The 12,500-nt window shown below is 48.7% G+C and overlaps 1 protein-coding gene across 1 annotated transcript in view; it reads right to left on the bottom strand.

Moving 5' to 3' along the window:
- Positions 1-7,175: 7,175 nt before the first annotated feature.
- LOC128406935 (TNF receptor-associated factor 2-like) overlaps positions 7,176-12,500 on the bottom strand; it is a 24,088-nt gene continuing 18,763 nt past the window's right edge. Inside the window, exon 9 of the mRNA XM_053374831.1 lies at positions 7,176-7,520. Within this exon, the coding sequence (XP_053230806.1) occupies positions 7,302-7,520 (219 nt within the window). The 3' untranslated portion in view covers positions 7,176-7,301. The remainder of the gene's footprint in view (positions 7,521-12,500) is intronic.

Raw genomic sequence — 12,500 nt, forward strand, 5'->3', positions numbered from 1 at the left:
AGGGAAAGAGAAAGAGAGAGGGGGAGAGAGAAAGAAGGAAGGAAGGAAGGAGAAAGAGAGAAAGGAAGGAGGGAGGGAGGGAGGGAGGAGGGAAGGAAGGAAGGGGAAGGAGAGAGAGGGGGGGGAAAGAAAGAAAGAAAGAGGGAAAGAGAAAGAGAGAGGGAGGGAGAGAAAGAAGGAAGGAAGGAAGGAAGGAAAGAAAGAAGCAGAGAAGGAAGGAAGGAAGGAAGGAAGGAGAAAGAGAGAGATAGAGGGATGGAGGGAGGGAAGGAGGGAGAGAAGGAAGGAAGGAAGGAAAGAAAGAAAGAAAGAAGCAGAGAAGGAAGGAAGGAAGGAAGGAAGGAAGGAGAAAGAGAGAGATAGAGGGATAGATGGAGGGAGGGAAGGAGGGAGAGAAAGAAGGGAGGAAGGGAGGAAGGGAAGAAAGAAGCAGAGAAGGAAGGAAGGAAGGAGAAAGAGAGGGATAGAGGGATAGATGGAGGGAGGGAGGGAGAGAAAGAAGGAAGGAAGGAAAGAAGCAGAGAAGGAAGGAAGGAGAAAGAGAGAGATAGAGGGATAGATGGAGGGAGGGAGGGAGAGAAAGAAGGAAGGAAAGAAGCAGAGAAGGAAGGAAGGAAGGAGAAAGAGAGAGATAGAGGGATAGATGGAGGGAGGGAGGGAGGGAGGGAGAGAAAGAAGGAAGGAAGGAAGGGAGGAAGGAAAGAAAGAAGCAGAGAAGGAAGGAAGGAGAAAGAGAGAGATAGAGGGATAGATGGAGGGAGGGAGGGAGGGAGAGAAAGAAGGAAGGAAGGGAGGGAGGAAGGAAAGAAAGAAGCAGAGAAGGAAGGAAGGAAGGAGAAAGAGAGAGATAGAGGGATAGATGGAGGGAGGGAGAGAAAGAAGGAAGGAAGGAAGGAAGGAAGGAAGGGAGGAAGGGAAGAAGCAGAGAAGGAAGGGAGGAAGGAGAAAGAGAGAGATAGAGGGATAGTTGGAGGGAGGGAGGGGGAGAAAGAAGGAAGGAAGGAAGGAAGGAAGGAAGGAGGAAGGAAGGACAACCAGACTGTTCTCCATAGGACCTTCTCATGGGGAGAGACAGAGGGAAAGAAAGAGAGAGAGAGAGAGAAGGAAAGAAAGAGGGAAAGAGAGAGGGAAAGAGGGAAAGAGGGAAAGAGGGAAAGAAAGAGAGGGAGGGAAGGAAGGAAGGAAGGAGGGAGGGAAGGAAGAAGGGAAAGAAGGAAGGAAGGAAGGAAAGAAGCAGAGAAGGAAGGAAGGAAGGAGAAAGAGAGAGATAGAGGGATAGGTGGAAGGAGGGAGGGAGAGAAAGAAGGAAGGAAGGGAGGGAGGGAAGGAAGAAAGGAAGGAGGGAAGGGAGGGAGGGAGGGAGGAAGGAAGGAAGGAAGGAAGGAGAAAGAGAGAGATAGAGGGATAGATGGAGGGAGGGAAGGAGGGAGAGAAAGAAGGAAGGAAGGAAGGGAGGGAGGGAGGGAGGGAGGGAGGGAGGAGGGAGGGAAGGAAAAGAGAGAAAGAGAGGAGAGAGAGAGAGAAGGAGGGAAGGAAGGGAGGAAGGAAGGGAGGGAGGGAGGAAGGAGGGAAGGAAGGACAACGAGACTGTTCTCCATAGAACCTTCTCATGGGGAGAGAGAGAGGGAAAGAAAGAGAGAGAGAGAGAGAGAGAGAGAGAGAGAGAGAGAGAAGGAAAGAAAGAGGGAGAGAGGAAAAGAGGGAAAGAGAGAAAGAAAGAGAGGGAGGGAAGGAAGGAAGGAAGGAAGGGGGGAAGGAAGGAGAACCAGATTAAGTCCCTATTTTGCAGGAAGGAAGGAAGGGACAAAGGGAAGAAGGAAGAAAAGAAGGATGGGAGGGAGGAAAAAGGAAGGAAGGAGGGAGGGAAGAAGGAGGGAAGAACAGAAGCAAGGAAGGAACAAGGAGGGAGGAACCGGGAAACGGAGGGAGGGATGAAGGAAAGGAAGGAAGGAAGGAAGGAAGGAAGGGGAAGGAGAGAGAGAGAGGAAAAGAAAGAAAGAAAGAGGGAAAGAGAAAGAGAGAGGGAGGGAGAGAAAGAAGGAAGGAAGGAGAAAGAGAGAAAGGAAGGAGGGATGAAGGAAGGAGGGAAGGAAGGAAGGAAGGAAGGAAGGAAGGAATGGAGAGAGGGAAGAAAAATTGAAGAATATAAGCAAGGAAGAAAGAGAAGGAAGGAAACAAGAAAGAACGGAGAAAGGGAGGGAGAAAGGGACCAAGGGGAAAAAAGGAAAAATGAAAAGGAGGAATGAAGGAGAGAAGCAGAAGAAGGGAGAAAGGAAAGGGAAGAAGGGAGGAAGGGAGGAAGAAAGAAAGGAATGGAGAAAGGGAGGGAGAGAGGAAGACAGGAAAGAACATAGAAAGGGAGGAAAAAAGAGGGAGGGAAAGGAAGACAGGAAAAAAGAAAAGAACGAAGAGGGCGGAAGAAAGAAGGAAGGAAAGAAAGAAAGGAGGGAGAAAGGGAGGGAGGGAGGGAAAAAGGAAGAAAGAAATGAAGGGAGAAAGAAGGAGAGAGGGAGAGAAAAAGGAAGAAAGAAAAGAAGGGAGAAAGAAGGAGAGAGGGAGAGAAAAAGGAAGAAAGAAAAGAAGGGAGAAAAAAGGAGAGAGGGAGAGAAAAAGGAAGAAAGAAAAGAACGAAGAAAGAGGGAGGGAGAAAAAGGAAGGAAGAAAGAACGAAGAGGGAGAAAGGGAAGAGGAAAAAGAAAAAGGAAGGAAGAAAAGAATGGAGGAAGAAAGGAGGAAGGAAAGAAAGAAGGGAGAAAGGGAGGGAGGGAGAGAAAAAGAAAAAGGAAGGAAGAAAAGAACGGAGAAAGAGAGAGGGAGAGAAAAAGGAAGAAAGAAAAGAACGGGGAAAGAGGGAGGAAGGGAAGAAGAAAAAGGAAAAAGAAGGAAGAAAATAACTGAGAGAGGGAGAGAGAGGGAGGGAGGAAGAAAAAGGAAGGAAGAAAAGAAGGAAGAAAGAGGGAGGGAGAAAAAGGAAGGAAGAAAAGAACGGAGGAAGAAAGGAGGAAGGAAAGAAAGAAGGGAGGGAGAAACGGAGGGAGAGAGAGAAAAAGGAAGGAAGAAAAGAAGGGAGAAATGAGAGAGGGAGAGAAAAAGGAAGAAATAAAAGAACAGGGAAAGAGAGAGGGAGAGAAAAAGGAAGAAAGAAAAGAAGGGAGAAATGAGAGAGGGAGAGAAAAAGGAAGGAAGAAAAGAACGAAGAGGGAGAAAGGGAAGAAGAAAAAGAAAAAGAAAAAGGAAGGAAGAAAAGAACAGAGGAAGAAAGGAGGAAGGAAAGAAGGAAGGGAGAAAGGGAGGGAGGGAGAGAAAAAGAAAAAGAAAAAGGAAGGAAAAAAAGAACAGGGAAAGAGAGAGGGAGAGAAAAAGGAAGAAAGAAAAGAAGGGAGAAAAGGAGGGAGAGAAAAAGGAAGAAAGAAAACAATGAAGAAAGAGGGAGGGAGAAAAAGGAAGGAAGAAAAGAACGGAGGAAGAAAGGAGGAAGGAAAGAAAGAAGGGAGAAAGGGAGGGAGGGAGAGAAAAAGAAAAAGGAAGGAAGAAAAGAACGGAGGAGGGAGGAAGAAAGGAGGAAGGAAAGAAAGAAGGGAGAAAGGGAGGGAGGGAGAGAAAAAGAAAAAGGAAGGAAGAAAAGAACAGGGAAAGAGAGAGGGAGAGAAAAAGGAAGAAAGAAAAGAACGAAGAAAGAGGGAGGGAGAAAAAGGAAGGAAGAAAAGAACGGAGGAAGAAAGGAGGAAGGAAAGAAAGAAGGGAGAAAGGGAGGGAGGGAGAGAAAAAGAAAAAGGAAAGAAGAAAAGAACAGGGAAAGAGAGAGGGAGAGAAAAAGGAAGAAAGAAAAGAACGGGGAAAGAGGGAGGGAGAAAAAGGAAGGAAAGAAGGGAGAAAGAAGGAGGGAGAGAAAAAGGAAGAAAGAAAAGAACGGGGAAAGAGGGAGGGAGAAAAAGGAAGGAAAGAAGGGAGAAAGAAGGAGGGAGAGAAAAAGGAAGAAAGAAAAAAACGGGGAAAGAGGGAGGGAGAAAAAGGAAGGAAAGAAGGGAGAAAGAAGGAGAGAGGGAGAGAAAAAGGAAGAAAGAAAAGAACGGGGAAAGAGGGAGGAAGGGAAGACGAAAAAGGAAAAAGAAGGAAGAAAAGAACTGAGGAAGAGGGAGAGAGGGAGAGAAAAAGGAAGAAAGAAAAGAACGAAGAAAGAGGGAGGGAGAAAAAGGAAGGAAGAAAAGAACGAAGAGGGAGAAAGGGAAGAAGAAAAAGAAAAAGAAAAAGGAAGGAAGAAAAGAACGGAGGAAGAAAGGAGGAAGGAATGAAAGAAGGGAGAAAGGGAGGGAGGGAGAGAAAAAGAAAAAGGAAGGAAGAAAAGAAGGGAGAAAGAAGGAGAGAGGGAGAGAAAAAGGAAGAAAGAAAAGAACGGGGAAAGAGGGAGGGAGAAAAAGGAAGGAAGAAAAGAACGAAGAGGGAGAAAGGAGGAAGGAAAGAAGGGAGAAAGGGAGGGAGGGAGAGAAAAAGAAAAAGGAAGGAAGAAAACAACGGAGGAGGGAGGAAGAAAGGAGGAAAGAAAGAAAGGAGGGAGAAAGGGAGGGAGGGAGAGAAAAAGAAAAAGGAAGGAAGAAAAGAACAGGGAAAGAGAGAGGGAGAGAAAAAGGAAGAAAGAAAAGAAGGGAGAAAGAGGGAGGGAGAAAAAGGAAGGAAGAAAAGAAGGGAGAAAGAAGAAGAGAGGGAGAGAAAAAGGAAGAAAGAAAAGAAGGGAGAAAGAAGGAGCAAGGGAAGAAGAAAAAGGAAAAAGAAGGAAGAAAAGAACTGAGAAAGAGGGAGAGAGAGGGAGGGAGGAAGAAAAAGGAAGAAAGAAAAGAAGGGAGAAAGAGGGAGGGAGAAAAAGGAAGGAAGAAAAGAACAAAGAGGGAGAAAGGGAAGAAGAAAAAGAAAAAGGAAGGAAGAAAAGAACGGAGGAAGAAAGGAGGAAGGAAAGAAAGAAGGGAGGGAGGGAGAGAAAAAGAAAAAGGAAGGAAGAAAAGAACGGAGAAAGAGGGAGGGAGAAAAAGGAAGGAAGAAAAGAACGAAGAGGGAGAAAGGGAAGAAGAAAAAGGAAAAAGAAGGAAGAAAAGAACTGAGGAAGAGGGAGAGAGAGGGAGGGAGGAAGAAAAAGGAAGGAAGAAAAGAACGAAGAGGGAGAAAGGGAAGAAGAAAATGAAAAAGAAAAAGGAAGGAAGAAAAGAACGGAGGAAGAAAGGAGGAAGGAAAGAAAGAAGGGAGAAAGGGAGGGAGGGAGAGAAAAAGAAAAAGGAAGGAAGAAAAGAACGGAGGAAGAAAGGAGGAAGGAAAGAAAGAAGGGAGAAAGGGAGGGAGGGAGAGAAAAAGAAAAAGGAAGGAAGAAAAGAACAGGGAAAGAGGGAGAGAGAGGGAGGGAGGAAGAAAAAGGAAGGAAGAAAAGAAGGGAGAAAGAAGGAGGGAGAGAAAAAGAAAGAAAGAAAAGAACGAAGAAAGAGGGAGGGAGAAAAAGGAAGGAAGAAAAGAACGGAGGAGGGAGGAAGAAAGGAGGAAGGAAAGAAAGAAGGAAGGGAGAAAGGGAGGGAGGGAGAGAAAAAGAAAAAGAAGGAAGAAAAGAACTGAGGAAGAGGGAGAGAGAGGGAGGGAGGAAGAAAAAGGGAGAAAGAAAAGAACGAAGAGGGAGAAAGGGAAGAAGAAAAAGAAAAAGAAAAAGGAAGGAAGAAAAGAACAGAGGAAGAAAGGAGGAAGGAAGGAAAGAAGGGAGGGAGAAAGGGAGGGAGGGAGAGAAAAAGGAAGAAAAGAAGGGAGAAAGAAGGAGAGAGAGAAAAAGGAAGAAAGAAAAGAACGGAGGAAGAAAGGAGGAAGGAAAGAAAGAAGGAAGGGAGAAAGGGAGGGAGGGAGAGAAAAAGAAAACGGAAGGAAGAAAAGAACGAAGAAAGAGGGAGGGAGAGAAAAAGGAAGAAAGAAAAGAAGGGAGAAAGAAGGAGAGAGGGAGAGAAAAAAGAAGAAAGAAAAGAACGGGGAAAGAGGGAGGAAGGGAAGAAGGAAAAAGAAAAAGAAAAAGGAAGGAAGAAAAGAACGGAGGAAGAAAGGATGAAGGAAAGAAAGAAGGGAGAAAGGGAGAGAAAAAGAAAAAGGAAGGAAAGAAAGAAGGGAGAAAGAGGGAGGGAGGAAGAAAACAGGAAGCCTCTTCTGATTGGCCGCCGCCCCTCCAATGAGAAGAAAGAACGAGAAAATCCGTCCAAAAACCCATTTATTCCGCGCTCAAACCCGGAACCGTTTCCCGGAAGCTTCCGGAATCGGGAGCGGAAGCGGAGTAGCCGCCCCTGGTGTAGACGCGCCGCTGGGGGGAAGCGGGTTCGAGTTGCGCCTCGTCCGGAATCCGGATCTTTTTCCGGAAGGTTCCGGAATCGGGAGCGGAACTGGTGTGGACGCGCCGATTCAGACTCCTCTTGGGGGGGGGGTCTAGGAAAGGGAAAGCGGAGTGACTCCGCTTTCCGGAAAGCAGATTCGCTCCACCTTTGCAGGAAACCGGGACGGCGTGAAACCAGATTCAGCCCAGTTTCTTGGGATTCCGAAGCCGCTTTGCCGGAAAGCGGATTGACTCCACTTTGGGCTTTCGAGACGACGGCAATCAGTCTGACTCCACTTTGGGGCTCCAGAGTGACTTCACTTTGGGGCTCCAGACTGACTCCACTTTGGGGCTTGGTTTCCCGGAAAGGGGAAACGCGGCAAACCGGATTGACTCCAGTTTGGGGTTTTTTTGTTTGAAATCCGGGGGAAACAGGCAAAGGCTCCCAAAGCGGAGTGACTCCAGTTTGGGGCTTGCGTCTGACTCCACTTTCCCCGGAAAGGGGAAACGCAGCAAACCGGATCGACTCCAGTTTGGGATTTTTTTGTTTGAAATCCAGGAAAAACGGGGGAAAGGGGGCAAAAGCGGAGTGACTCCAGACTGACTCCACTTTGGGGCTCCAGAAACGCAGCAAACCAGATTGAGTCGAGTTTGGGGCTCCAGACTGTCTCCACTTTGGGGCTCCAGACTGACTCCACTTTGGGGCTTCGTTTCCCGGAAAGGGGAAACGAGGCAAACCGGATTGAGTCCAGTTTGTGGGGTTTTTTTTTGTTTTAAATCCGGGGAAAAGGTCCAAAACCGGAGTGACTCCAGACTGACTCCGCTTTGGGCCTCCAGACCGACTCCACTTTCCCGGACAGGGGAAACGCAGCCAACCAGACAGAGTCCAGTTTGGGGCTCCAGGCTGACTCCACTTTGGGGCTTCGCCGGGAACCGGGATCGGAAGCGGAGTAGCCGCCCCTGGTGTAGACGCGCCGATTCAGAGTCCGGTGAGGTCGACGATGGCCTTGATGAAGAGGGTGTCGTCGCGGACGTAGGAGTCCCGGGCGGCCATCTTGGAAAGGGGGCAGAAGAGGGGGCAGCCGCTGGCCACGTTCAACTCGCCGATTGGGCGCTGGAAAGAGGAGGAGGTCACGTCCGGACGGAAGGCGTCGATCACGTGCTCCCGGTGGTCCTGGTCCAGCAGCATCAGGGTGACCTGGGGAGAAACCGGAGTCAAACCGGAGTCAGACCAGTTGGGGGGAACAAACAGACTCCACTTTCAGGGGTCTGGGAAACAGAAAACAAACGGACTCCACTTTCGGGGGTCTGGGAAACAGAAAACAAACGGACTCCACTTTCGGGGGTCTGTTTCAGATCAGGGGTCTGGGAAGCGGGAAGCGGATTCACTCCAGTTTCAAGGCTTATCGGAGAGCAGGTTTCTAGGAAAGCGGATTCACTCCAGTTTCGGACTTATTTTAGAGCAGTGTTCTAGGAAAGGGGAACAGACTCCACAAACGGACTCCACTTTCGGGGGTCTGTTTCAGATCAGGGGTCTGGGAAGCGGGAAGCGGATTCACTCCAGTTTCAAGGCTTATCGGAGATCAGGTTTCTAGGAAAGCGGAGTCACTCCGGTTTCAGGATTTATTTTAGATCAGCGTTCTAGGAAACGGAAAGTGGAGTTGCTCCGGTTTGGGGGTTTCCAGGAAAAGAAACGGACTCCGCTTTCAGGGGTCTGGGAAACAGAAAACAAACGGACTCCACTTTCGGGGGTCTGTTTCAGATCAGGGGTCTGGGAAGCAGATTCACTCCCGTTTCAAGGCTTATCAGAGATCAGGTTTCTAGGAAAGCGGAGTCACTCCGGTTTCAGGATTTATTTTAGATCAGCGTTCTAGGAAACAGAAAGCAGATTGACTCCACTTTCAAAGGTTTTAGATCAGCTTAATAGGAAATGGAAGGTGAATTCACTCCAGTTTCAGGACTTATTTTAGATCAGCTTTGTAGGAAACTGAAAGCGGATTCACTCCACTTTCAGGAGGTCGGCTTTCTAGGAAACGGAAAGTGGATTTGCTCCGGTTTGGGGGTTTCCAGGAAAAGAAACGGACTCCGCTTTCAGGGTTCGTTTTGGAGCAGCGTTCTAGGGAATGGAAAGGGGATTCACTCCGCTTTCAGGGCTTGTCGGAGATCAGCTATCTAGGAAACACAAAGCGGATTGACTCCACTTTCAAAGGTTTTGGATCAGCTTAATAGGAAATGGAAGGTGGAGTCACTCCACTTTGGGGGTTCCCAGGAAAACAAACGGACTCCGCTCCCGGTGGTCCTGGTCCAGGAGCATCAGGGTGACCTGGGAGGAGCCAAACCGGAGTCAAACCGGAGTCAGACTAGTTAGGGGGAACAAACAGACTCCGCTTTCGGGGGTCTATTTCAGATCAGCGGTCTAGGAAACGGAAAGCGGATTCACTCCAGTTTCAGGGCTTATCGGAGGAAACCTCCCAAAAAACAGAAACAGAAAGCAGATTCGCTCCACTTTGGGGGTTGGTTTCAAAAAGGGAAAGCAAATTGACTCCGCTTTCGGGGTTCATTTGAGAGCAGCGTTCTAGGAAACATAAAGTGGATTTGCTCCACTTTGGGGGTTTCCAGGAAAAGAAACGGACTCCGCTTTTGGAGCAGCATTCGGGGGAACAGAAAGCGGATTCACTCCAGATTCAGGGCTTATCACAGAGCAGCTTTCTGGGAAACAGAAAGCAGATTGACTCCACTTTCAAAGGTTTTAGATCAGCTTAATAGGAAATGGAAGGTGGATTCACTCCAGTTTCAGGACTTATTTTAGATCAACTTTGTAGGAAACTGAAAGCGGATTCGCTCCAGTTTCAGGGCTTGTCGGAGATCAGCTATCTAGGAAACACAAAGCGGATTGACTCCACTTGCAAAGGTTTTAGATCGGCTTAATAGGAAATGGAAGGTGGATTCACTCCAGTTTCAGGACATATTTTAGATCAGCTTTGTAGGAAACGGGAAGCAAATTCGCTCCAGTTTCGGGATTTATTTTAGAGCAGCGTTCTAGGAAATGGAAAGTGGATTCGCTCCACTTTGGGGATTTCCAGGAAAACAAATGGACTCCGTTCCCAGGAGCATCAGGGTGGCCTGGGAGGGAAACCGGAGTCAGACCAGATTCGGGGGCGGGAGTCTGGGTCGGATCGGGGAGCGGAGGAAACGGAAAGGGGATTCGCTCCACTTTGGGGGTTTTCAGGAAAAGAAACAGACTCCGCTTTCGGGGTTCGTTTCCGAGCGGCGTTCTAGGAAATAGAAAGCGGATTCACTCCAGTTTCAGGATTTTAGATCAGCTTTGTAGGAAACGGAAAGGGGGTTCGCTGCGGTTTGGGGGTTTCCAGGAAAAGAAACGGACTCCGCTTTCAGAGCAGCATTCAGGGGAACGGAAAGTGGATTCACTCCAGTTTCAGGGCTTATCGGAGATCAGCTTTGGAGGAAACGGAAAGCATATTTGCTCCGCTTTGGGAGTTTCCAGGAGAACAAACAGACTCCGCTTTCAGGGTTCATTTTGGAGCGGCGTTCTAGTAAACAGAAAGCGGATTGACTCCACTTTCAAAGGTTTTAGATCGGCTTAATAGGAAATGGAAGGTGGATTCACTCCAGTTTCAGGACTTATTTTAGATCAGCTTTGTAGGAAACTGAAAGCGGATTCACTCCACTTTCAGGAGGTCGGCTTTCTAGGAAATGGAAAGTGGATTCGCTCCGGTTTGGGCGTTTCCAGGACGAGAAACGGACTCCGCTTTCGGGGTTCGTTTTGGAGCGGCGTTCTGGGAAACGGAAAGCGGATTCGCTCCAGTTTCAGGGCTTATCGGAGATCAGCTTTGTAGGAAATAGAAAGCGGATTCACTCCACTTTGGGGGTTCCCAGGAAAATGAATGGACTCCGCTTTCGGGGGTTTATTTCAGATCAGGGGTCTGGGAAGCGGGAAGTGGATTCACTCCAGTTTCAGGATTTATTTTAGATCAGCATTCGAGGAAACATAAAGTGGATTTGCTCCGGAGTTTGGAGGTTCCCAGGAAACGTTTCTAGGAAACGTTGGGGATCCAGACTGACTCCACTTTGGGCCTTCATTTCCCAGAAAGGGGAAATGCGGCAAACTGGATTCAATCCAGTTTAGGTTTTTTTTGTTTTAAACCCAGGAAAAATGGGGCAAAACCGGAGTGACTCCAGACTAACTCCACTTTGGGGCTTCAGACTGACTTCACTTTCGGGCTCCAGGCTAACTCCGCTTTGGGACTTCGTTTCCCGCAAAGGGAACCGGATTGACTCCAGTTTGGGTTTTTTTTGTTTCAAACCCGGGGGAAACGGTGTGAAACCGGAGTGACTCCGGTTTGGCCTACCTTCTGGTTGAAGGGCCACTTCAGAAGTGCATTGTTGGGCCCCTTCATGAGGACGAAAAAGAGGGAGAGGAAAGGGGAAACGCAGCAAACCAGATTGACTCCAGTTTGGGTTTCACCCCGTTTTTCCTGGATTTCAAACAAAAAAAACGGGGAAATGCTCTGAAAGCAGAATGACTCCGGTTTGGGGCTTCAGATTGACTCCACTTTGGGGCTTCCGACCGACTCCCCTTTGGGCCTTCCTTTCCCAGAAAGGGGAAACTCGGCAAACCGGATTCAATCCAGTGTAGGGTTTTTTTTGTTTTAATTCCGGGAAAAACGGGGAAATGCTCCAAAAGTGGAGTGACTCCGGTTTGGGGCTTCCAACTGACTCCACTTTGGGCCTTCCGACCGACTCCGCTTCGGGCCTTTGTTTCCCGGAAAGGGAAAATGCAGCAAACTGGATTGACTCCGGCTTAGGGTTTTTTGGCTTGAAACCCGGGAAAACGGTCCGAATCCGGAGTGACTCTGGTTTGGGCTACCTTCTGGTTGAAGGGCCACTTCAGAAGCGCGTCGTTGGAGAAGAGGGAAAGGAAAGGGGGAAGGCGCCAAAGCGGATTGACTCTGGATTGGGGTTTTTTTGTTTTAAATCCGGGAAAAACGTCCGAAACCGGAGTGACTCCACTTTTGGCTTTCAGCTTTCTAGACGACGGAAATCAGACTGACTCCACTTTGGGCCTTCCGACCAACTCCGCTTTGGGCCTTCGTTTCCCAGAAAGGGGAAACTCAGCAAACCGCATTCAATTCAGTTTAGTTTTTTTTGGCTTGAAACCCGGGAAAACGGTGTGAAACCGGAGTGACTCCGGTTTGGCCTACCTTCTGGTTGAAGGGCCACTTCAGGAGGGCGTCGTTGGGCCCCTTCATGAGGATGAAGAAGAGGGAGAGGAAAGGGGAAACACGGCAAAGCAGATTGAGACCAGGTTGGGTTTTTTTGTTTTAAATCCGGGGAAAACAGGGTGAAACCGGAGTGACTCCAGACTGACACCACTTTGGGGCTTCAGACTGATTCTGCTTTGGGGCTTTAGACTGACTCCACTTTGACTCCACTTTGGGGCTTTAGGCTGACTCCACTTTGACTCCACTTTGGGGCTCCAGAGTGACTCCACTTTGGGGCTCCAGACTGACTCCGCTTTGGGGTTCAGACTGACTCCACTTTGGATTCAAACCAGATTCAATCCAGTTTAGGTTTGTTTTTTTTTGAAATCCGGGAAAAACAGGGAAATGCTCCGAAAGCGGAGTGACTCCACTTTGGGGCTTCCGAGTGACTCCACTTTGCGGCTCCAGACTGACTCCACTTTGGGGCTTCCGACTGACTCCACTCTCCCCATAAAGGGGAAAGGCGGCAAACCGGATTGACTCCACTTTGCAGTTTTGGGTTGTAAATGGGGGGGGAAAGCTCCGAAACCGGAGTGACTCCGGTTTGGCCTACCTTCTGGTTGAAGGGCCACTTCAGGAGGGCGTCGTTGGGCCCCTTCATGAGGACGAAGAAGAGGGAGAGGAAAGGAGAAAGGCGGCAAAGTGGATTGACACCAGTTTGTTTGAAATCTGGGAAAAACGGGCCAAAGCTGGAGTGACTCCACTTTGGGGCTTCCAAATGACTCCACTTTGCGGCTCCAGACTGACTCCACTTTGGGGCTTCCGACTGACTCCACTCTCCCCATAAAGGGGAAAGGCGGCAAACCGGATTGACTCCACTTTGCAGTTTTTTGGTTATAAACGGGGGGAAAGCTCCGAAACCGGAGTGACTCCACTTTGGGGCTTCCGACTGACTC

This window comes from Podarcis raffonei, chromosome Z, assembly GCF_027172205.1.
Source record: "Podarcis raffonei isolate rPodRaf1 chromosome Z, rPodRaf1.pri, whole genome shotgun sequence".
NCBI lineage: Eukaryota > Metazoa > Chordata > Lepidosauria > Squamata > Lacertidae > Podarcis > Podarcis raffonei.